General features: G+C 35.9%; 1 protein-coding gene across 7 annotated transcripts in view; it reads left to right on the forward strand.

Moving 5' to 3' along the window:
• KIF20B (kinesin family member 20B) overlaps positions 1 to 22,520 on the forward strand; it is a 70,938-nt gene that overhangs the window by 23,327 nt on the left and 25,091 nt on the right. For 5 of the 7 annotated variants that reach the window (XM_074382557.1, XM_074382556.1, XM_074382560.1 and 2 more), the window contains exons 14-21: positions 302 to 441; positions 1,352 to 1,490; positions 2,943 to 3,171; positions 4,366 to 4,406; positions 6,643 to 6,762; positions 11,321 to 11,471; positions 16,164 to 17,394; positions 17,734 to 17,872. In XM_074382557.1, coding sequence (XP_074238658.1) covers positions 302 to 441; positions 1,352 to 1,490; positions 2,943 to 3,171; positions 4,366 to 4,406; positions 6,643 to 6,762; positions 11,321 to 11,471; positions 16,164 to 17,394; positions 17,734 to 17,872 — 2,190 coding nt within the window. The remainder of the gene's footprint in view (positions 1 to 301; positions 442 to 1,351; positions 1,491 to 2,942; positions 3,172 to 4,365; positions 4,407 to 6,642; positions 6,763 to 11,320; positions 11,472 to 16,163; positions 17,395 to 17,733; positions 17,873 to 22,520) is intronic. The other 2 variants (XM_074382561.1, XM_074382562.1) reach the window with 1 other exon arrangement.

Below are 22,520 nucleotides of genomic sequence, written 5' to 3' on the forward strand. Positions count from 1 at the left end.
GAGTCGTTCTTGATAGATAATAAATGCTCAAATTATACTTTACTTATTTCTTAGTATAGCTACACAGTGAGACATTTCAGTTACCAAAGGTCTATTTCTAAAAAGTGGAGAGGCCAACCTGATTTTTCAGATTAATGAGTCTCTGCAAATGTATAATTTTTGCAGAGAAAACATTGTCACTATTAAAAGGATACATAGTTATAATTGACTAAATGAAAAGTTTAATTTTTTGAACAGTTGGATGGTATTTCTCTTGGGATATATTTATTCTTTTATAAGAATTTTTTTACACATGTTACAGAAACTGTTGGACTTAATAGAAGACTTGAAAAAAAAGCTGATAAATGAAAAGAAGGAAAAGTTAACATTGGAATTTAAAATTCGAGAAGAAGTTACACAGGAGTTTACTCAATATTGGGCTCAACGGGAAGCAGACTTTAAGTAAGTTATTTCTTTCATGTCCAGGTAAAAATTGAGGATTTTATTTACTTTTTAAGTTTATTTGACTTAACTTACTTGTTTTTATATTAGGTGTCTTCTGAATTACGATCTTTTTATATAAGCTCGAAAATAGTTGTTACTGATCTGGTGTGGTGGCTCATGCCTATAATCCCAGCATTTTGGGAGGCCTACGCAGATGGTCAGGAGGTTAAGACCAGCTTAGTCAACACAGTTAACCCCCACCTCTACTAAAAATAGAAAAATTAGTTGTGTGCTGGCATGTGCCTGAAGTCCCAGCTTCTTGGGAGGCTGAAGCATGAGAATCTCTTGAACTTGGAAGGTGCAGATTGCAGTAAGCTGAGATTATGCCACTGCATTCCTGCTTGGGTGACAGAGTGAGATTGTCTCAGAGAGAAAAAAAAAATGATATAGCTGTTACTAATCCCATGCATGGTTATGTAAATTTTCTTTCTTTCCTTTTAAAATTTTAGCCTTAATTTTTATTTTTTGAGTTGGAGTCTTGCTCTGTCACCCAGGCTGGAATGCAGGGGTGCGATCTCAACTCACTGCAACCTCCACCTCCTGGGATTTTGCCATTCTTCTGCCTTAGCCTCTCCTGCCTTACCATCTGAGTAGCTGGGATTTCAGGCACGCACCACCATACCCGGCTAATTTTTGTGTTTTTAGTAGAGACAGGGTTTCACCATGTTGGCCCGGCTGGTTTCAAACTCCTGGCCTGAAGTGATCTACCCGCCTCAGCCTCCCAAAGTGCTGGGATTACAGGTGTGAGCCACCGCGACTGGCCTAAATTTTCTTTTAATCTATAATATAATTAATCTTAGATGTTTAAAACAAAAATACAAAGTAGTTTCTTTTCTGTTTTTTAATGGACTTAATTTGTATTATGAAGGGAAACACTGCTTCAAGAACGAGAGATATTAGAAGAAAATGCTGAACGTCGTTTGGCTATCTTCAAGGATTTGGTTGGTAAATGTGACCCTCAAGAAGAACCAGCAAAAGATGTTTGTGCCATGAAAGTTGAAACTCAGGTTTGTTAATGGAAATATTTAAATATATCCAGTGAGATTTTGGTTCCAGAGTTTAGTGTACCACATCAATGATGAGAAATATCAGGCAATTTAGAATTAAAACGATGCTTAGTGTTGTAACTTTATTATAATTAAGCATGTTTTGTTAGGAATCTAAGCAAAAAGAATTTAAATATAGTGGTTGGTCTTTGAAAAATTTATATCTCTGTTATATTTTTATCTTATTTTGGTATTGCTTGAAACATTGTATTGTCAGCAGATAGATTCTTTTTTGCATGATTATAGAATAACCCCCTCAGATTTGTCTTGCATAACATTTTAAAATAAAAAATATTTTAAAGGTATGGGAGACCTAAGAGGTCATTTACTTGCTGTTCTGATTAAAACAAAAATGTTTATATGTAAAATGGTTGCCCTTAGTGGACAACTACCATTTCCTACTCTTTTAAAATTTTGTCTATTTATTTATTTATTTATTTATTATAGTTTTAGAGATAGGGTCTCAATGTGTTGCCCAGGCTGATCTTGAATTCCTGGCTTCAAGCAGTCCTCCTGCCTTACCCTCCCAAGTGGCTGAGATTACAGGTGCACGCCACTGTGCTCAGCTTATTCTCTATTTGTAATGTAAGGAAAATTACCTTTTTCTGCTGCTTCCACTGAAGCTGAAATTAATCACAGTTTTTCAGGGGAGTTTTTTTTTTTGTTTTTCGTTTTTTTTTTCTGAGATGGAGTTTCGCTCTTGTTACCCAGGCTGGAGTGCAATGGCGCAATCTCGGCTCACCGCAACCTCCGCCTCCTGGGTTCAGGCAATTCTCCTGCCTCAGCCTCCTGAGTAGCTGGGATTACAGGCACGCGCCACCATGCCCAGCTAATTTTTTGTATTTTTAGTCGAGATGGGGTTTCACTATGTTGACCAGGATGGTCTCCATCTCTTGACCTCGTGATCCACCTGCCTCGGCCTCCCAAAGTGCTGGGATTACAGACTTGAGCCACCGCGCCCGGCCTTATTTTTGTTTTTTAATCACTCAGCTCGGGGGTCTGTGACAGTGATGTCCAGACTTCTGTCAAACGTTATATATCCTTGACATGCTTTGGGATTGACTGAGTTGTGAAAATGGAGGTTTGTTTCATGCACTATCCCAACAAAGCCTTTTAAGCCTCATTATGTAATTGAAACTATACCTGAACTAGATAATAATAATTGTTCTATAATGACTTGTCACAGTTTGTAACATTGTTTTTATGAGAAAATAGGCCTCATGGTCTATACAACAGGAAATAAATAATAGAACACTGTTTTCGAAATTGGAGATGCTTTTATATAATTTATTTTAAAGAATTTCAAGTGGTGAATTTTTGCTTTTTTAAAAAAACTGTCTAAATTAGATGGTACCACATGTAAAGGGCGAAATCTACAGTTAATATTTGGCATGTGGTTTTTGCTATTTTTAGGAAGCACATAATTATGTAGGATTTGAAGATATTATTGATTCTCTTCAAGATAATGTCGCTGATATTAAGAAACAGGCTGAAATTGCTCACTTATATATTGCATCTCTTGCTGACCCCCAGGAAGCTATTGCTTGCTTAGAACTAAAGTTTAATCAAATTAAAGCTGAATTAGCTAAAACCAAAGAAGAATTAAGCAAAACCAAAGAAAAGCTAAAAAAGAGAGAAAATGGTAAGTGGATATATTTTACCTCTATTTAGTTATTGTAAACACATAAAAAATACTCTTGGTAAGTATAAGAGATTTATGTAGCTCATTTACCATACTGACCAGAAAATTCTTTCATCTAGGTAATGTATTTTAATATTTTACCATTTTTATGACTTTGTAGTAATTTATTACTAAAAATGTTTTTTGACCTTCATTTATTTTGTACCAATATTGTTAGAAAATGAGCTTCTCAACAACAAAAAATTAAACCAAGTATTAACTTTATAAGGAAAGCTGTAAATTTTGTTACATATTATTATTATTTTTTTTTAAATGACAGTGTCTCGTTGAGTGAAGTGGTGGCACCACAGCTCACTGCAGCCTTCTACTCCTGGGCTCAAGTGATCCTCCCAGCCTCACCCTCCCAAAGTGCTGGGATTGCAGGCATGAACCATTCTGTGCCTGTCCTTTTCTATATTCTTTATGAACTCTTGCAGTTTAGAAGGTTAACTCTTGGGGTAGAGTAACTACTGTGGAGTGGTTTAAAGCAGTTTGTTAGATTGATGCTTCAGTCTAACTAGGAGGATTTTTTTTTTCTCTTTTTTTCTTTCTTCCTTTTTTTTTTAAGACAGGGTCTCACTCTGTCATCCAGGCTCGAGTGCAGAGGCATGATCATGAAAACTGCAGTTTCCACTTCCTGGGCTCAAGTGATCCTTTCACCTCAGTCTCCTGAGTAGCTTTGACTACAGGCATGTGCCACCATGCTGAGAGCATTTTATATACAGATACAGAATTATTTATAATATCTGCATTTTAAGAATTAGTCGCAATAACTGCTCTGGTCTCTGCCCTTTCTTGTGTGAAACAAGATGGGTAGAAAATCACACGTAAGTGGTGCCTTTGCATTATGAAATGTACTAAAAAGGCACTAGCTTCTTTTCTTCTCTGATGTTATGCCCGTTCTTTACTATTTAGCATATGCCACCTATTTTCATCCTAAGTTTTAAGAGTGGCTTTTTTCTGAAACATTACCCTGTTGTGGTTGAATTAGCAGATTTTAAAAAATGAATAGGGTGTGCTTCTAGTGCCATCAAAATCCTTTTTATTGAACGTAACAGTAAAGTGTTACTATAGCAGCGTATGTTTCATAGTTATTCAGTGATACGTATTTTTAGATGCTTAGATATTTACTTTCAATATTCTTTACTTTTTCAGAATCAGATTCATTGATTCAAGAGCTTGAGACATCTAATAAGGTAATGCTTTAAGCTTTATTTTGACTTAATAAGGTATTAACAAAGGGATATGAATGATGACCAGATATGTTTATTTTAAAAAATAAGTAAAGAAACAGTAATATAGTTGTCTCTTGGTATGCATGGGGGATTTGTTTTCTTCTGTTATTTTTTCTCTTCTTTTCTGGCTTTGGTCTCCTTATTTTAACTTACATTTATCCTTTCAAAAAGCTTAATATTTTAAAATATGATCAGATATAAATAATTCAAGATCTTGGTATCTTAGTATCCAGTATTTAAAGAATTAAAGAACTAACTAAAATTGCATAACTGTTTAGACAATTCCTATCTTGTATTTTTCTGCTTATGAAAATAGCAGACAGGCTGGGCACGGTGGCTCAAGCCTGTAATCCCAGCACTTTGGGAGGCCAAGGCAGGTGGATCACAAGGTCAAGATATCGAGACCATCCCAGTCAACATGGTAAAACCCCGTCTCTACTAAAAATACAAAAAGTTAGCTGGGCATGGTGGTGTGTGCCTGTAATCCCAGCTACTCAGGAGGCTGAGGCAGGAGAATTGCCTGAACCCAGAAGGCGGAGGTTGCGGTGAGCCGAGATTGCGCCATTGCACTCCAGCCTGGGTAACAAGAGTGAAACTCCGTCTCAAAAAAAAAAAAGAAAAAGAAAAAGAAAATAGCAGACACTAGTTGTACCTATTTAATTATATTAAGGGATATAAAATAGAAAATAAAAAGATTCCCATAATATTTCTCCTAAATTTAAAACAAAACAGAACCAAGTTGCTTGGAAGCTCTTTAGACTGTTACTTTATATATGTATTTATATTTATAGAACACTTAACATTTACTAGACACTCTTTTAAATGGTTTTAATTAACTCATTTAAATGTTAGAGCAACTTTATGATGTGGATGCTGTTATTATTTCCTATTTTTTACAGAGACATTAAATAACTTGCCCAGGGTGACATAGGGCTTTTTTTTTTTTGAGATGGAGTCTAGCTCTGTTGCTCAGGCTGGAGTGCAGTGGTATGATCTTGGCTCCCTGCAACCTACGCCTCACATGTTCAAGCGCTTCTCCTGCCTCAGCCTCCTGAGTAGCTGGGATTACAGGTGGCTGCAACCACGCCTGGTTAATTTTTGTATTTTTAGTAGACTAGGTTTCACCATGTTGGCCAGGCTGGTCTTGAATTCCTGACCTCAGGTGATCTGCCCACCTTGGCCTCACAAAGTGCTGGGATTATAGGCGTGAGCCACTGTATGTGGCCCAGGATGACATATTAAAAGGTACAGAAGCTAGAATTCGAGCCCAGGCAGTCTTGCTCCAGATTCCTCTTATATGCTATATAACTTCTCTTTTATTTCTCTCTCTCTCTCTCTCTCTCTCTTTATTTTATTTTATTTATTTTATTTATTTATTTTTTGAGACGGAGTTTCGCTCTTGTTACCCAGGCTGGAGTGCAGTGGCACTATCTCGGCTCACCGCAACCTCCGCCTCCTGGGTTCAAGCAATTCTCCTGCCTCAGCCTCCTGAGTAGCTGGGATTAGAGGCATGTGCCACCACGCCCAGCTGATTTTTTGTATTTTTAGTAGAGACGGGGTTTCACCATGTTGACCAGGATGGTCTCGATCTCTCGACTTCGTGATCCACCCGCCTTGGCCTCCCAGAGTGCTGGGATTACAGGCTTGAGCCACCGCGCCCGGCCAGCTCTCTCTCTCTTTCTGTCTATCTATAGAGAGATAGATATAGATACATATGTAATTTTTTTTTTTTTTTTTTTTAATTGAGATGGAGTCTTGCTCAGTCACCCAGCCTGGAGTGCAGTGACACTGTCTTGGCTCACTGCACCCTCTGCCTCCTGGGTTCAAGCAATTCTCCTGCCTCAGCCTCCCAGTAGCTGGAATTACGATGCCCGGCCAATTTTTTTTTTTAATTTTTGGTACAGATGGAGTTTCACCATGTTGGCCAGGCTGGTCTCGAACCCCTGACCTCAAATGATTTGCCCGACCTGGCCTCCTAAAGTGCTGGTATTACAGATGTGAGCCACCGTACCTGGCCTATATATATAATTTTTTTAAAGGCAAAAATAAGATCATGCTGTGCATAGCGTGTTGCCACTGATTCTTTATTTAACCTTAAAATTTGGAGGAATTATCAAACTTTGCATTATTAATCCTGTTTGCATTTTAGTTATCTCAAAGTATATCCATGGAACATTATTTTTTCTTCTTTCCAAAGAAAATAATTATGCAGAATCAAAGAATTCAAGAATTGATAAATATAATTGATCAAAAAGAAGATACTATCAATAAATTTCGGAACCTAAAGTTGTATATGGAAGATGGATTTAAATGCAATGTAAGAATTTAACTTTGTGTTATTAATAAATAAGATATAAAAGGATATGTTTTGCTTTAAAGGAAATAATTTAAAATGGCTTATGCAACTAAGACTAATTTACTGAGAATGTTCAATTGCTTATGCAACATTGAACTCAATTTACTATTATGCAAATGTGAATTTTTGAGAACTTAGAAGAGGGTGTTTGACTTCTTTGAACATACGTTTCCATAGACTATTCTGGCAGTGCTTTGCACACGAAAGGCAGAAGAATATGTTGCCTTCGGAAGTTTAAGCCTCAGCTAGTTGGGAGAGGAGCTTTGAGGAGAAAGGAATTTAGATGTATTTAGATAACTACATTATAATGTTTCAGGGAACTATAATATGAAACTCAGTAAAATGTGGGTTTTCTTTAGAAGCTTGTTTTTACTATATGTATTATTGCTATTGTTTTATGCTTAGTAGCAAGGATTTTTTTTCTAAAAAGTTTTATTATGAATTGTTACATGTAAAGACCAAGAGTTTTTTGTCTTTCATACAAATTTAGATACTTTCATATTCAGTTCAGCTTAGAATGATCAGCTTGTCTTTTAATCCTTTTTTTAAAAAATGGCTTTTCGGCCGGGCGCGGTGGCTCAAGCCTGTAATCCCAGGACTTTGGGAGGCCGAGGCGGGTGGATCACGAGGTCAAGAGATCGAGACCATCCTGGTCAACATGGTGAAACCCCGTCTCTACTAAAAATACAAAAAATTAGCTGGGCATGGTGGCGCGTGCCTGTAATCCCAGCTACTCAGGAGGCTGAGGCAGGAGAATTGCTTGAACCCAGGAGGCGGAGGTTGCGGTGAGCCGAGATCGCGCCATTGCACTCCAGCCTGGGTAACAAAAGCGAAACTCTGTCTCAAAAAAAAAAAAAAAAAAAAAATGGCTTTTGGTTTTCTTTTTTGGGGGTAAACTCCTTCAAATTTTTTTATATGGAAATGGTAAAATATATGGTAATAATGTAGTAGGCTAAGTATACTTAGAGCTAACCGTGTTGCTTTGTTGAAAGGTGCTTTTTCACGTCTTTGCTGTGACCAAAAGAAGTAGGCGTGGTATCTTATAAAAAGTGACTGTTGGGTTTCCTTTGTATCTTGATAGTCAACTCTAGTACCTATCAATATTCCCTGAATCATGTGAACTTTAGATGGGCTTTTGATATCGCAGGGGTAAATGAGAAGCATTTTAGAAGAGCATGATGTCTAATATCCTGTAGCAGGCCTTTCTTTTGATATTATTAGATACATTATTTAATCTGGCTTTTCTGTACCTGAACTGGGAGAAATATCCTAATATTTAATATGTTGATAATTAACTATTTAATAAATAAGTAGTAATTAATAAGATGGAGGAGCAAGAAACACTTAGAGAGTGTCCAGTGTGTGCCAGGTACTGTGCTAGATTGTTGGAATTTTACAGATTAATAAAATCTACTCCCCTAACAATCCCTCGATAAGAAGAAAAACAACATATAGTTATAATGCAATGTTCAATGGTAGTCAGTGTGTGCAGGAAGCTGAGAGTAGGAGGGTACTTAGGAAATATTGTGTGGAGATGATAATGATTAAGTTGAGCCTTAAAGGGTGAGTAAAATCTAGCCATTTGAAAGTAGAGGAAGGGGACAGTGGTTGTCACAAGGGACAAGAAGATACCCTGGCCTTCCGTGTACCAGGATCAGAGTGCACAGTCATGGAAATGAAAGATCTTTCAGTCAGTGCAGGAAAATACAAACAATTTGTTGTTCAGGAAGAAAGTTTGAAGCAAGGAGAGGTGAGAAATGAGGCTAGGAGTAGTAAAATAGGATAAGATGAAAGGCTTTAACTGCATTAAAGAGTTTGGGGAGGCAGTGGGGAGTCATTTTAAGCAGAGAAATAGCAAAGAGGAGTTTTTAATTTGAGTAGATATTTTTGAAAACTTGGAGGATAGGTTTGAGATGGAATTAGACTACAGGCAGAGAGACCAGTTAGCTACTTCTTGGAACAGTTCAGCTAATAGTTGATGAGGACTTCGATTTAGGGTACTAGTGGTAGAGATGAAGGAAGAGGAAATTGATTTGCGAAGTAAGGGCACGTAAGACTTCTGAGACTTGGGGCAGTAACTTAACTGCTGGGCCTCCAGCCCTCAGAACTTTTATTTGGTTAGTCATCACATGCTTTTTGCTCTCTTTAAGTCTGATCTTTGATTTGGTAAATAAAAACAAAAAGGAAAGTCAGAGACAGATCATTTCCACAAAGTCAAAATAGTTGGAAATTTCACATGGTATTATATTTGTTTCTGTAGTATGTTTGCAAACCATAATATATTAGCAATGTTTAGGGAAATGATAGTAAAAAAGCAATATTTGTAATTTAGTTAGTCTTTGCCTATAAATAAACTTTATGGATTCTAGACCTTGTTTTATCAGCTAACTTAATACAGTGTGCTAAATTTAAATTGTTCACTTAAATACATAAAACAAATGCAAAGTAGTTTGGAACTTACTTAATTGTGCTGATTAACATTTAATGTAGTGTCAACAAGTTCCAGATCTTGTCTTGAGTGCAAACTCTTTTTCCAATAATGAAAAAATTTAGTTTGAATTCTTTTTTTTCTACCCAAGCATACCCTGGGAGCAGAAAACCCTCCTTTCCATAACTGACTTCTGAAGGATAGATTTTTGGTGAGGATTGTATATTTTGAAGCGGGGAAAAATGACTGGGTCATTCTGATAGGTACTAAGGGTCAGGGAAGGAACAACTTGGCCTTGTTATGGAGCTGTGTCAGGTGTGATCTGCCTGTTGCATGATTTTGTCGTTTATCAATGACGCTAAGGTACTAATTGTGAAAAAGCATGGAGATTATTCTTTATCACATCCTTTGTTTAGGGATAGCTGGAAAAAACTTTGCTTTTTTTCTTAACCCATTACTTTATGACTTTAAAAAATTAATTTTATGTGTATCTTTTGGTAATGTTTGCTGATGTAGGTGGCACTTTGGCACTCTTTGTTTTATCATATACTTTGTTTTTTCAAATTGATTGCCAGAAGTTTCTGCCTTTACCATGCTTTTGATTACTCTATAGACATACACTTAAATGCTGAGTTGTACCCTTCTTCTAAGTCTGTATTATACCGTCTTTTTGGAAGTCTTCCCCGTCCAACCTCCCCCCCACCCCATTTCTTTCTTTTTAGAGGTAGGGTCTCATCATTCTGTTGTCCAAGCTCAAGTACAGTAATGTGACCGTGGCTCACTGCAGCCTTGAATTCCTAGGCTCAAGAGATCCTTCCTTAGCCTTCTGAGTAGCTGGGACTACAGGCATAGGCCACAACACCTGGCATTTTAATATTTTGTAGAGCTGGGGTCTCACTGTGTTGCCCAGGCTGGTCTCAAACTCCTGGGCTCAAGTAATCCTCCTGCCTCAGCCTCCCAAAGTGCTGGGATTACAGGCATGAGCCCCTGTTCTTGGTTGCTACTAGCCTTTTTAAGGGAAGCAGTCTTTACTTTAAAAAAAAAAAGTCTAAGTGAAATGTGTAGAAGCTCAGTTGTTTTTTTTTTTTTTTGGAGACGGAGTGTCGCTCTTGTTACCCAGGCTGGAGTGCAGTGGCGCGATCTCTGCTCACCGCAACTTCTGGCTCCCGGGTTCAAGCAATTCTTCTGCCTCAGCCTCCTGAGTAGCTGGGACTACAGGCATGTGCCACCATGCCCAGCTAATTTTTGTATTTTTAGTAGAGACGGGATTTCACCATGTTGACCAGGATGATCTCGATCTCTTGACCTCGTGATCCACCCACCTCGGCCTCCCAAAGTGCTGGGATTACAAGTGTTAGCCACCACGCCCTAGAAGCTCAGTTTTAAAGCTGTCTATAGACTGCCTCTTTGAATATGTATAGACTTAAAGCTAAGGTCAAAACTATTTTTCTGAAAATTGTTAATGTTTAAGACAATATTAATCTTTTTTTTTTTTTTTTTTGAGACGGCATTTCGCTCTTGTTACCCAGGCTGGAGTGCAATGGCGTGATCTCGGCTCACCGCAACCTCCGCCTCCTGAGTTCAGGCAATTCTCCTGCCTCAGCCTCCTGAGTAGCTGGGATTACAGGCACGCGCCACCATGCCCAGCTGATTTCTTGTATTTTTAGTAGAGACGGGGTTTCACCATGTTGACCGGGATAGTCTCGATCTCTTGACCTCGTGATTCACCCACCTTGGCCTCCCAAAGTGCTGGGATTACAGGCTTGAGCCACCGCGCCCGGCCGACAATATTAATCTTTAAGAGGCTTTGGCTACAAAATAAATAGTTGAGTCTCATATTTTTCTTTTCAAAGTATATTTCTGATATGTCTTCAGAGATTTGTGTTCTTAGGATTCTCCAGTTATCCCCAAATGTTACTTATTTGCTAGAGCCATCAGTTATTTTAGGACACAACTTAAGAAATAACTTAGAAAATGTCTCAACAAATTTGAAAAATTTTTTGTGGTACACTATTGAAAAGTAATTTATATGGTTTGTACATTTTTTGTAGCTTTCTATATGTGAATTATTTTTAACTTATTTTGCTTTAGGACAAGCCTGATACATCTTTAATAATAAACAATAAATTGATTTGTAATGAAACACTTGAAGTGCCTAAGGACAACAAAACTAAAACCTGTTCAGAAAGAAAAAGAGTGAATGAGAATGAAACTCAACAATATGAACCACCAGCAAAGAAAGGTACTACTTCAGCTGCCAGCAGCAGGCACTTAAGAAAGCTAATTTCTAAACCAGTAAATAGAAAAATCCAAATAGAGGGACATTCATTTGCCTGAGGAAAAGTCTTGAGAAAATCTAAATGTTACGAATTTTTATTCTGGAAAGTTATGAACTGTTTAGGGATGGGCACAGTTAAAGCTTTTATTTTAATAAATATGTTTTTAGAAATTGTGCTTTTATTGTTTATTTTGCATGTCTATATGATAGTTTCTGTGCTTATAATAGTTAAAACTCATTCCTTTCATTTCATAAATATAGTATTTTCTGCCCAAATCCCTGCACATTATTTTGTTTCCTTATTTTGCATTCTTTATTCATTTGGAGAAAGGATATTTTACAGTAAGACAGTGAACTTAATATTACTAATAATAAATGTATGCATGCCGTGTTTGTGATACCAGGAGACAGTCTGATGAAAAATAATACATGTTGAAGATTATTTTTTAAAAAAATCTTTAAAAGTAAATGGGCAAGTTTGTTGTAAATATAAAGAAGGGCAAACCTTTGAAAGGTTTAGATATAAAGGTTTATAAATATAAAGAAGAAGGCAGACCTTCTTCTTCACTTTATAGTAGTACCTGAAGGACCTTTCATAAATGTTTTGGCTTTTCCTTTATTTTGCTCATAGTTTCAACTGTGACTAGTTAATAGGAAAATAGAAATTCACTGGTGTATGGCATGGCAGATTTCAATTTAAAGAGCTTTTTAATGATCTAAAAAATGCTGCCTTCTTCATTGAACAGTTTCATTGCATGTGAATCCTACGGGCTACTATCATCTCACAACTAGGATGCACAAGAGCCTGTGAGAGGCAGGCTAACACTTACGGTTGAATCTCACAACTACAAGATGTTTGACATTTGGCTCTTAAGGAACAATTACATGCAGCAGTGCTGTCACTTAGGGGCTTTGTAATGCAACAAACTGATACGTTAAGATCCCAAAGGTATTACAGAAGTTACTGTCAACTTCTAGGAATTTTCAAAAATAATAGCCCAGAACACTAACTCTCAAAATGTTGCATGTAAAAATACATTTCATACTTAACAAATGAGTATCTTTAGTATTTGGTGCTAGGAATCTGCATTTTAATAAGATCGCTGGATAATTCCTCCCAATAAAACTAGAGGAGGTGGACTCTTTAGAATAAACTGAAAATACTGAGGAAATAAATTAGGAAAATGTAAACTGCAAACGTAAGGAAAGCTTCAAAAATAAACTCAGGAGCTTTTAAGAAAATACAGCAGAGATAATGCCATATTTTACCCCTTCCTCTTTGAGGCTAGAGAGACAGTGTAAATTATAGATAATAAAACCTTGTCCAGTGAGTTTGTAGAATTAATCTGTATTGAAGAAAATATGCCTTATAATCCTATAATGAGATTGCATAATTAGACATTCCCAAGAACAAATTTAGACGATTGAGTGAAACAAAAAAGAACATGGATTGCATTTGAAAAATGAAGACTTACAAATAATGGTTGTTTTTTGTGTAAACAGTACTGAAGGTAAAACTAGATAAATTCTAGATAGGATAGGGAGGTAAGAGTCCATATTATATAGTGATTCTTGGGTAGGGGCATATTCTCATTGGGGACAAATCAGTATCTTGAGAGAGCTAGGGGATTTTAATTTACCAAAAGGGGTTATAGGCCAGGCGCAGTGTCTCACAGCTATAATCCTAGCACTTTGGGAGGCTGAGGTGGGTGGATCTCCTGAGGTCAGGAGTTCGAGACCAGCCTGACCAACATGTTGAAACCCTATCTCTACTAAAAATACAAAAATTTAGCATGGTGTGGTAGTGCATGCATGTAATCCCGGCTACTAGGGAAGATGAGGCAGGATAATTTCTTGAATCTGGAAGGCAGAGATTGCAGTGAGCTGAGATCGCACATTGCACTACAGCCAGGTCAACGAGAATGAAACTCCATCTTAAAAAAAAAAGCAGGGAGTTCACAGTATTAAAAAAACTGAGAACAAACAATCACATAAGTATTTTCTTCTCCACTTTATAGTAGTACCTGAAGGACCCTTCATAAATGTTTTGGCTTTTCCTTTATTTTGCTCATAGTTTCAACTGTGATTAGTATATAGGAAAATAGAAATTCATTGGTGTATGGCATGGCAGATTTCAATTTAAAGAGCTTTTTAATGATCTAAAAAATGCTGCCTTCTTCATTGAACAGATTAATTGCATGTGAATCCTACGGGCTACTATCATCTCACAACTAGGATGCACAAGAGCCTGTGAGATAACACTTAGGGTTTGAATCTCACAACTACAAGAGGTTTAACATTTGACTCTTAAGGAACAATTACATGCAGCAGTGCTGTCACTTAGGGGCTTTGTAATGCAACAAACTGATACGTTAAGCTCCCAAAGGTATTATAGAAGTCACTGTCAACTTCTAGAAATTTTCAAAAATAATAGCCCAGAACACTAACTCTCAAAATGTTGCATGTAAAATACATTTCAGACTTACCAATGAGTATTTTTAGTATTTCGTGCTAGGAATCTGCATTTTAATAAGATCGCTGGATAATTCCTCCCAATAAAACTAGAAAATCACTGTTATGTAAATAAATGTTTTTGAATGTTTAAAGAGAGAACATTAAAATTTTAAACAAAGTTACCATAAAGTAGCCAAATTAATATAACTGGAATTTGTCAGATTCATGAACTTACATATATCTAGAAGCAGAATAAATTACTATTGCAAAAATTATAAAGATTATTTTCTCTACAGTGATGTCTTAGAGATAGAAAATAAGAACATATGTGTGGTATAGTTAAGTCTCAAAAATACTACATTTTATTTAGGTTTATTGTTTATGATGAGTGAGATATACGGAGTATGCCATCAGGGAGTTTAAAATCTAGTAGATGAGAGAGACAAACATATTTCAATAAAATATAAAGAGCTAAGATGCATAGGATAATATTCGGGGCTCATTGAAAAGAAAACCGTATAATATACTTTTCAGAGTCAATTAGATACCAACTCAAAGTAGGTTTCTTAACTACAAGGATTTCAAGCCAAACCTACCTTATAATTGTCTACTGCTCTTACAAATTGGTAACCCTCGTACTTCATATTCTATCTGGGATCTCTAAAAGCATGTGCAATTTGATTCTTACATACTTGTTGAGGATAACACGTAAAAATACAGGTGAATTCAACAGAAAACTGGTCAATGAGAGAGTGAATGGGGATTATGAGAACATATGAAATTGATTGTATTAGAGGAATGTCGTGTAGAAAATTCACATGCAAATTGTACCAGAACAGTGTTACAAAGTCCACTTATAAACGTTATATAAACATCAAACCATGAAGTATAACAAACCAGGAAAAAAATTCTAAAAGAGATACTTGCCTATTTTGAAGTAAGATTTCTAGGATCTGAGGCACCCATCTGACCCTTAATGGAAATTGTATGAAAAATAAAAAGATATGTAGGTATAAATTTATCGATCTAGAAAATTGAGAATTATATTTTAAGATTTAGTCATAGAACCTACGAGGAAAGCATAATAGAATATAATAATATATATGGGGTGAGTTTATTTGTCAGCGTGAACTTAGGAGTTAAATTTTAGCTAATAGTGTATCTGTTCGGAGTATAATTTAATCTTTATTGATTATAATGGTTAAAGTTCTTATATGTATCTAACATTTACAAAGTCATTTGACTTACATTATGTATTAATTCATTTTAGCCTCTTGGCATTATTCTGTAGAGTAAGTTGGTGAAGTAGGGATATCCTTATTCTGGAAATACAGATATTAAGCCTGAAAAAAGCAAACTTAAGCGTTTTCAATTAATTGAATCCTTCTGTATAGATTTTTAGGTTCTATTAATGGTTAAATCTATCCAATGCACAGTGTTGTAAACTCATTTGTCATCTTGATCTTCACAACTCTGAGACAGGTGGTATGATTATTTCCATTTCACATTTGAGGAAATAGCCATAGTATGAAGCAGTCTATTGGTGGTTATCCAGCTAGTTAGGCTGTACTATATGAATTCCCAGAGTTTTAACCATTTCCCTTCTAATTTTAGCTAGGAAAATTTAAGGTATTCAGTTTGCCTATCACTAACATAGTAAAATCCACAATATAATTGTAGTTTAAAACCGTTACTTAGGATATGGCATGTCTGCCTAGGGTTTCTCATTGTCATCTTCTCCCCTCTGTCTTATATTAAAATGATAATAAAGATTTGTGGTAAAAAATTTAAATAATATGGAAAGTTAGAAAATTAGAAATAACTGGTAATGCTACTTAGAGTTAGGTAGCTGCCATCATTTTGGGGTACTTTCTTTCCTAACTTTGTATTACCTTGCAAAATAATAATTTTTACATAAATGAGCTTATACCATGTTATGTAACTTGTTTTTATTTCTCAACAGCTTTTTCCTTTGCTAACTTTGTCTGTATTACCTTGTAAAAGAATAATTTTTACATGAATGGGCTCCTACACATGTTTTGTAACCTGTTTGTTTTTTTTTTTCCTCAATAGCTTACTTCATTTTAATTAGAAGTTTACTTTTACATGTTTTGTATGTTTGAATATTGGCTTATATGGTATGGTGACTTTTTGGTTTTATTAAGGTTTGCTAGATTAATAACACTTTTCTTATTTTTAAAGGATCTATCCATGTTAGTTCAGCTATCACTGAAGACCAAAAGAAAAGTGAAGAAATACAACAGAACATTACAGAAGATGAAGACATTAGAGTTTTACAAGAAGATAATGAAGGACTGAAAGGACTTTTACTCAATATTGAGAATCAACTTAAAAATGAAAAGGAAGAAAAAGCAGAAGTAAATAAACAGATTGTTTGTTTGCAACAGGAACTTTCTCTTTCTGAAAAAAACAATTTAAGTAAAGAGGTCCAACAAATTCAGTCAAATTATGACAGTGCAGTTGCAGAATTACACGTGCAGAAAAGTAAAAATAAAGAACTGGAGGAAAAGGTCATGAAATTGTCAAAGGAGATAGAAACTGCTACAAGAAGCATTACAAATAATGTTTCACAGATAAAATTAATGCACACGAAAATAGATGAACTACGTACTCTTGATTCAATTTCTCAGATCTCAAACATAGATTTGCCCAATCTCAGGGATCTGTCAAATGGTTCTGGGGAGGATAATTTGCCGAACACACAGTTACACCTTTTAGGTAATGCATATTTGGTAAGTAAGCAAGTTAAAGAATACAGAATTCAGGAACCCAGTAGGGAAAGTTCTTTCCACTCTAGTATTGAAGCTATTTGGGAAGAATGTAAGGAGATTGTGAAGGCCTCCTCCAAAAAAAGTCATGAGATTCAGGAACTGGAACAACAAATTGAAAAATTGCAGGCAGAAGTAAAAGGCTATAAGGTTGAAAACAGTAGTCTAAAAATAGCTGAGGAGGAGTATCAAAACCAAGATGACCTACTAAAAGAAAAAGAAACTCTTATACAGCAGCTGAAAGAAGAATTGCAAGAAAAAAATGCTAGTCTTGATGTTCAAATACAGCATGTAGTTAAAGAAAAGAGAGCACTTTCAGAACTTACACAGACTGTTAATTGCTATAAGGCAAAAATAAAGGAACTTGAAACAATCTTAGAGACTCAGAAAGATGAATGTAGTCGTTCAGCCAAGTTAGAACAAGACATTTTGGAAAAGGAATCTGTCATCTTAAAGCTAGAAAGAAATATGAAGGAATTGCAAGCACATCTTCAGGATTCTATCAAAAACACCGAAGATTTAAGTGTAAAGGAAGTCAAATTGAAAGAAGAAATCACACAATTAACAAATGATTTGCAAGATGTGAAGTATTTACTTCAATTAAAAGAAGAAGAAAAAGAAATCAACAGGCAAGAAACAGAAAAGTAAGCTAAATGTTATTCAAAATATTTTAAAATACACAGCATTCATTTTGCTATGTAGCTTTTAAACAATTATATGGTCATACTTAATCTGCTAAAGCACAGCATGTATGATGAGTGAAGAACTTGAACTTTGTCCATATAAATCTTTGGAGCCATAGGTTATATGAAAAGATGTGTTTATAAAAAGCATTTGAAATCCTCTCTGAAGAACTCCTTCATAATTTGGATATTCCAAATTTGTGAAAAGATGTAATTTTGTAAAGATTGTTGCCATTTCACATGTATGATTCTAAGTGGCTAATGGTGCATTACCATAGAAAAGTGGTTTATGTTTTTTAGATTGAAAGAGGAACTCTCTTCAAGCTCTGCTCTTACCCAGAATCTGAAAGCAGATCTTCAGAGGAAGGAAGAAGATTATGCTGAGCTGAAAGAGAAACTGACTGATGCCAAAAAGCAGATTGAACAAGTACAGAAAGAGGTAGGTTATTTGAAAAGTTATGTGGCCAGTTTCATATGATTAAGATTGTTTTCTTTATATAGCAAGCTTAGACATTAATCTTAGAATTGAACAGAACATTTATCCACTTCATAATTTTTCTTAAAATTATGAGAACAGTTACTTCACGAGAGAAAGTTTAGCCAATTTACATAAGCTGATGAATGTCCAACATGAAGAAAGATATGTGCCTTGTGAAAGATTAGCCTCTTTCTTCTCTAAGAATTGCTAAATGTAAGTCCTTACAAAATGGAAAGCACCTTTTGTTTGCAGATAGTGCTTAGGAGAATGTACAGTATGACTTTTTTTTAGTTTTTATTATACTTTAATTTTCAAATAGGGAATGCAATCTCATTCCAAATTTGAAATATAGTAAGATGTACTCAGTGAGAAAAAAGTCCTTCCCACTTCTTCCAGCTGTCATATTTACCTTCATGGCATCAAATGTTACCAGTTTCTTTTTTGCTCTGCATTTATCCCTCTTTCCCTTTTACTTTTATGACCACATCATTTGCTGTCATACTTAGACTTTCTCTAAAGGTTGGAACACTTTTTTTTTTCACTTTGAGATAGTTACTAAAGAATGCTTAAATGTGTAAGGTCTGACAAATATTAATACCACAAGTGCTATTTCTACCTCTATAAAAGTGACTACACTGAATGTTGTGTTTATCTAAACTTTTAAAAATATAATTTAACCATATTTGTTTTTAAAATCTAAAGTTTGTTCTTCTCAGACTTCTATTTTTCACATATTTCTGAGATTGATTTTATATAGTCATAATTGATCATTTTCACCTCTGTATAGTAGCTTTGTATAGTAGCTCTGTTGTATGACGTACTACAATTTATTTAGTCTCTTGTTGATGACCATCTAGATTATTTATTATTTTTTTGCCCATAGAAATCATACGAATATCCTCTATGTGCTCTTGGTACACATGTGCAAAAGTTTATATACTAGGAAGGGAATTACTGGCTGAGATGATATGAAGGGTTATCTTATATGGTAGTTTTAATTTGTATTCTTTTGATTGCTAATGAAGTTCAGCTTCTAATCATACTTTTGCTATTTGTCTGTCCCACTTTCTGCTCTGTGAAGTCATTTGTTCATATTTTAATTGTGCTGTTCTTTTTTAAGTGTAGTTTTTCTTTATGCTGTATTTTTTTTTTAACATTTACTCATTTATTATAAAGGATACAACCCAAGAACAGACAAATAGAAGGGATACACAGGATGAGGGATACATGGGGGATGGAGGGTGGTGCAGAGCTTCCATGCCCTCTCTGGGTGTACCACCCTCCCAAGACCTCAATGTGCTCACCAAGTGGGACACTGAATCTCACTGTACAATAGTTTTTATAAGTCAATCTCCAGCCCTCCTGTCTTTCATAGAGGTCTGTGGGTGGATTGACATTTCCACTCTCTAATCATTTTTGCTCTTTTGGTGATTAGCCCCACCTTTAAGCTATTTCAAAGGAGCCTCCACTCAAAGCTATTTTATTAGCATAAATTCAGGTGTGATTAAAAGGGGGCTGTTTTTCTAAGTTTATTTATTTTATTTATTTTGAGACAAGGTCTTACTCTGTCACCCAATCTGGAGTGCAGTGGTGTGATCATGTAGCTCACTGTAACCTTGAACCCCTGGGCTCAATCCTCCCGTCTCAGCCTTCCTAGTAGCTGGAACTATAGGTGTGCCACCAAGCCTTGGCTACTTTTTAATTTATTGTATTTTTTTAAGATCTTTTTGTATTGCTACTTATAGAGCTATCTCCTTTCAAGTCATGTTTTATTGTATAGATCAGGGGTCCCTAGCCTTTTTGGTACCAGCGACTGGTTTCATGGAAGACAGTTTTTCCATGGACAGGGTGGGGGCTGCTTTAAGAATGATTCAAACATGTTAACAGTTATTATGCACTTTATTTATATTATTATTTCATTGTAATATATAATGAAACAGTTATACAACTCACCATAATGTAGAATCAGTCGGAGTCCTGAGGTGGTTTTCCTGCAAGTAGATGGTCCCATCTGGGGTGATGGGAGACAGTGACAGATCAGCAGGCATTAGATTCTCATAAGGAATGTGCATTCTAGGTTCATCACATGCAGAGTTCACAGTAGGATTCCCAAGAATCTAATGCCTCTGTTGATCCGACAGGAGGCAGAGCTTAGGCAGTGATGTGAGCTATGGGGAGTGGCCGTAAATACAGATGAAGCTTCAGTCCCTTGCCTACCACTCACCTCCTGCTGTGTGGCCCAGTTCCTAACAAGCCATGGACCAGTACTGGTCTGTGGCCAGGAGGCTGAGGATCCCCCTCTGTATAGATGACTATTTAACATTACTCTAGTGATGGGTATTAAGAGTGTGTTCTATTTCTCAAATGTGTAGTTTTAAGGCAGATAATAATAATTGTAGCAACTTAGTCTAGGCCAGCTACTATACTGAGTTGACATATTATCTTATTTAATTCTCACATGATATTGGATATAGACACTGTTTTGTTGTTGTTGTTGTTGTTGTTGTTTTGTTTCTGAGACAGAGTCTTGCTCTGTCGTCAGGCTGGAGTGCAGTGGCGCAATCTCGGTTCACTGCAACCTCCACCTCCTGGGTTCAAGTGATTCTTCCGCCTCAGCCTCCCGAGTAGCTGGGACCACAGGCACGTGCCACCATGCCCGGCTAATTTTGTATTTTTAGTAGAGACAGGGTTTCACCATGTTGGCCAGAATGGTCTCGATCTCGACCTCGAGACCCGCCTGCCTCAGCCTCCCAAAGTGCTGGGATTACAGGCGTGAGCCACTGGGCCCGGCCTAGACACTGTTTTTAATCTCCATTTTGTTGATAAAGAAAACAAACATTGAGAGACACAGTAGTTTCCCTTTACCAGCAGTTTTGCTTTCTGTGGTTTCAGTTACCTGTGGGTAACCGTGGGCTGAAAATACTAAATAGAAATTCTAGGAATAAACAACTAAATTGCAGGTCATTCTGAGTAGTGTGTTGAAAGCTTGGGCTATCTTGTCCTGTCCTGCCTAGAGTTGGACTTATCCCTTTGTCTAGTATATCCACATTGTTTGTGCTACCTATTAATCACTTAGTCATCTCAATTATCAGATCACCTGTTATGGTATCAGGGACAGTGTTTGTGCTCAAGTAACTTTTATTTTACTTAATAACGGCCCCAACATACAAAAGTAGTTATGCTGGCAATTCAAATAAGCCAAACAGTTGTTGTAAAGGGCTTCCCTTAAATGAAAAGGTAAAAGTTCTTAATAAAGAAAAAAATACTGTAATCTGAGGTTGCTAGTATCTGTGGTAAGAACAAATCTTCCATCTATGAAATTGTGAAGAAGGAAAAAGAAATTTATGCTAGTTTTGTTGGTGCACCTCACTGCAAAAGTTATGGCCACAATTCATGATAATTGCTTAGCTAAGATGGAAAAGGCATTAAATTTGTGGGTGGAGGATGTGAACAGAAATGTGTTTCAATTGATGGCATTTGGATTTAGTACTATCCACTGGGAATCTTGAAGTACTGTCCAGTGTTTCAGGTATCCACTGGGGATCTTGAAACATGTCCCCTGTTGTTAAGGGGGAGCTACTATATGACTTGTCTAAATTCACTCAACAGTAAGTGCTAGAGCCATGATGGAAACTGAGGCATTTCTCACATGCATCTTTGTGTAACACATAGCCTCTGTTATTGTCAGTTATATAGTTGATGAAGATGGTGTTTATTACTTGAAGCCTCATATTTTTAAACAAAATAAGTAAACATGAATAGATCATTATCATGTATGTCATATTGGAATATAAAGCTTAAAACAATGTAAGAATCCTCTGAAACTATACCACTCTGAATTATTACAGTAAGGACATCTCCATGCTTTTTATAGGGCATCTGTTCATTTAATTTCCTTCAGTTTTTGAGCTCTCTAGCAGGTGTGAATATGGAGTTTTGGCAGTAAAGCTCCACAAAGTTCTAGAAGAAAAGGCTCTGCTGCCAGTCAGATAACTTCCCTCTGGAAATCCTGACAAGATGTACTAAAAGGTTCTAGAGAGGATTGGTATGATGGAAAATAGTATAAGGATGTACCTATATTAGTTTTTTGAGTGAGGAATTATATATTCATAGTACCTCTGATTTCTCTATGTTTATGGAATTAGGTTACTGGCAACAGCAGAAATCAATTGACCCTCACTTGCATGGGTATCTTTTGACATTGTGATTGTTTCATTTTCTTCCCTGCGTGTCATTATTAGTTTTTAAAGTATTTCTTGTATTACTAGATTATATTACTCAGTAAACTTCGGAAATTTGAATCAGTATTTTTTTCTCAGAATATCTTTATTGATTTTTCCATGGTAATTATTTTGCTATTTCATACAGATGTTATGATGATCCTTTTTTGAGAGAACTTACAAAGTTTGAGATTCTTAAGATAATGGAATAAGAAATCGAGTTTTTCATATACATTCTTCATTAGAGTGTTAAAACATTTGCTAATAATTTGAAACTATAGTATGTTTGATTTGTAGTATATTAGAGTCTTACCATTTTTCTTTTAGACTTTAAAGGATGTGAATCTTTGAACATGGTGGCCATGAATTTTAAACAACAAAAAGCAGTT

The sequence above is a fragment of the Saimiri boliviensis genome, chromosome 12 (genome assembly GCF_048565385.1).
Source record: "Saimiri boliviensis isolate mSaiBol1 chromosome 12, mSaiBol1.pri, whole genome shotgun sequence".
Classification (NCBI taxonomy): Eukaryota; Metazoa; Chordata; class Mammalia; order Primates; family Cebidae; genus Saimiri; species Saimiri boliviensis.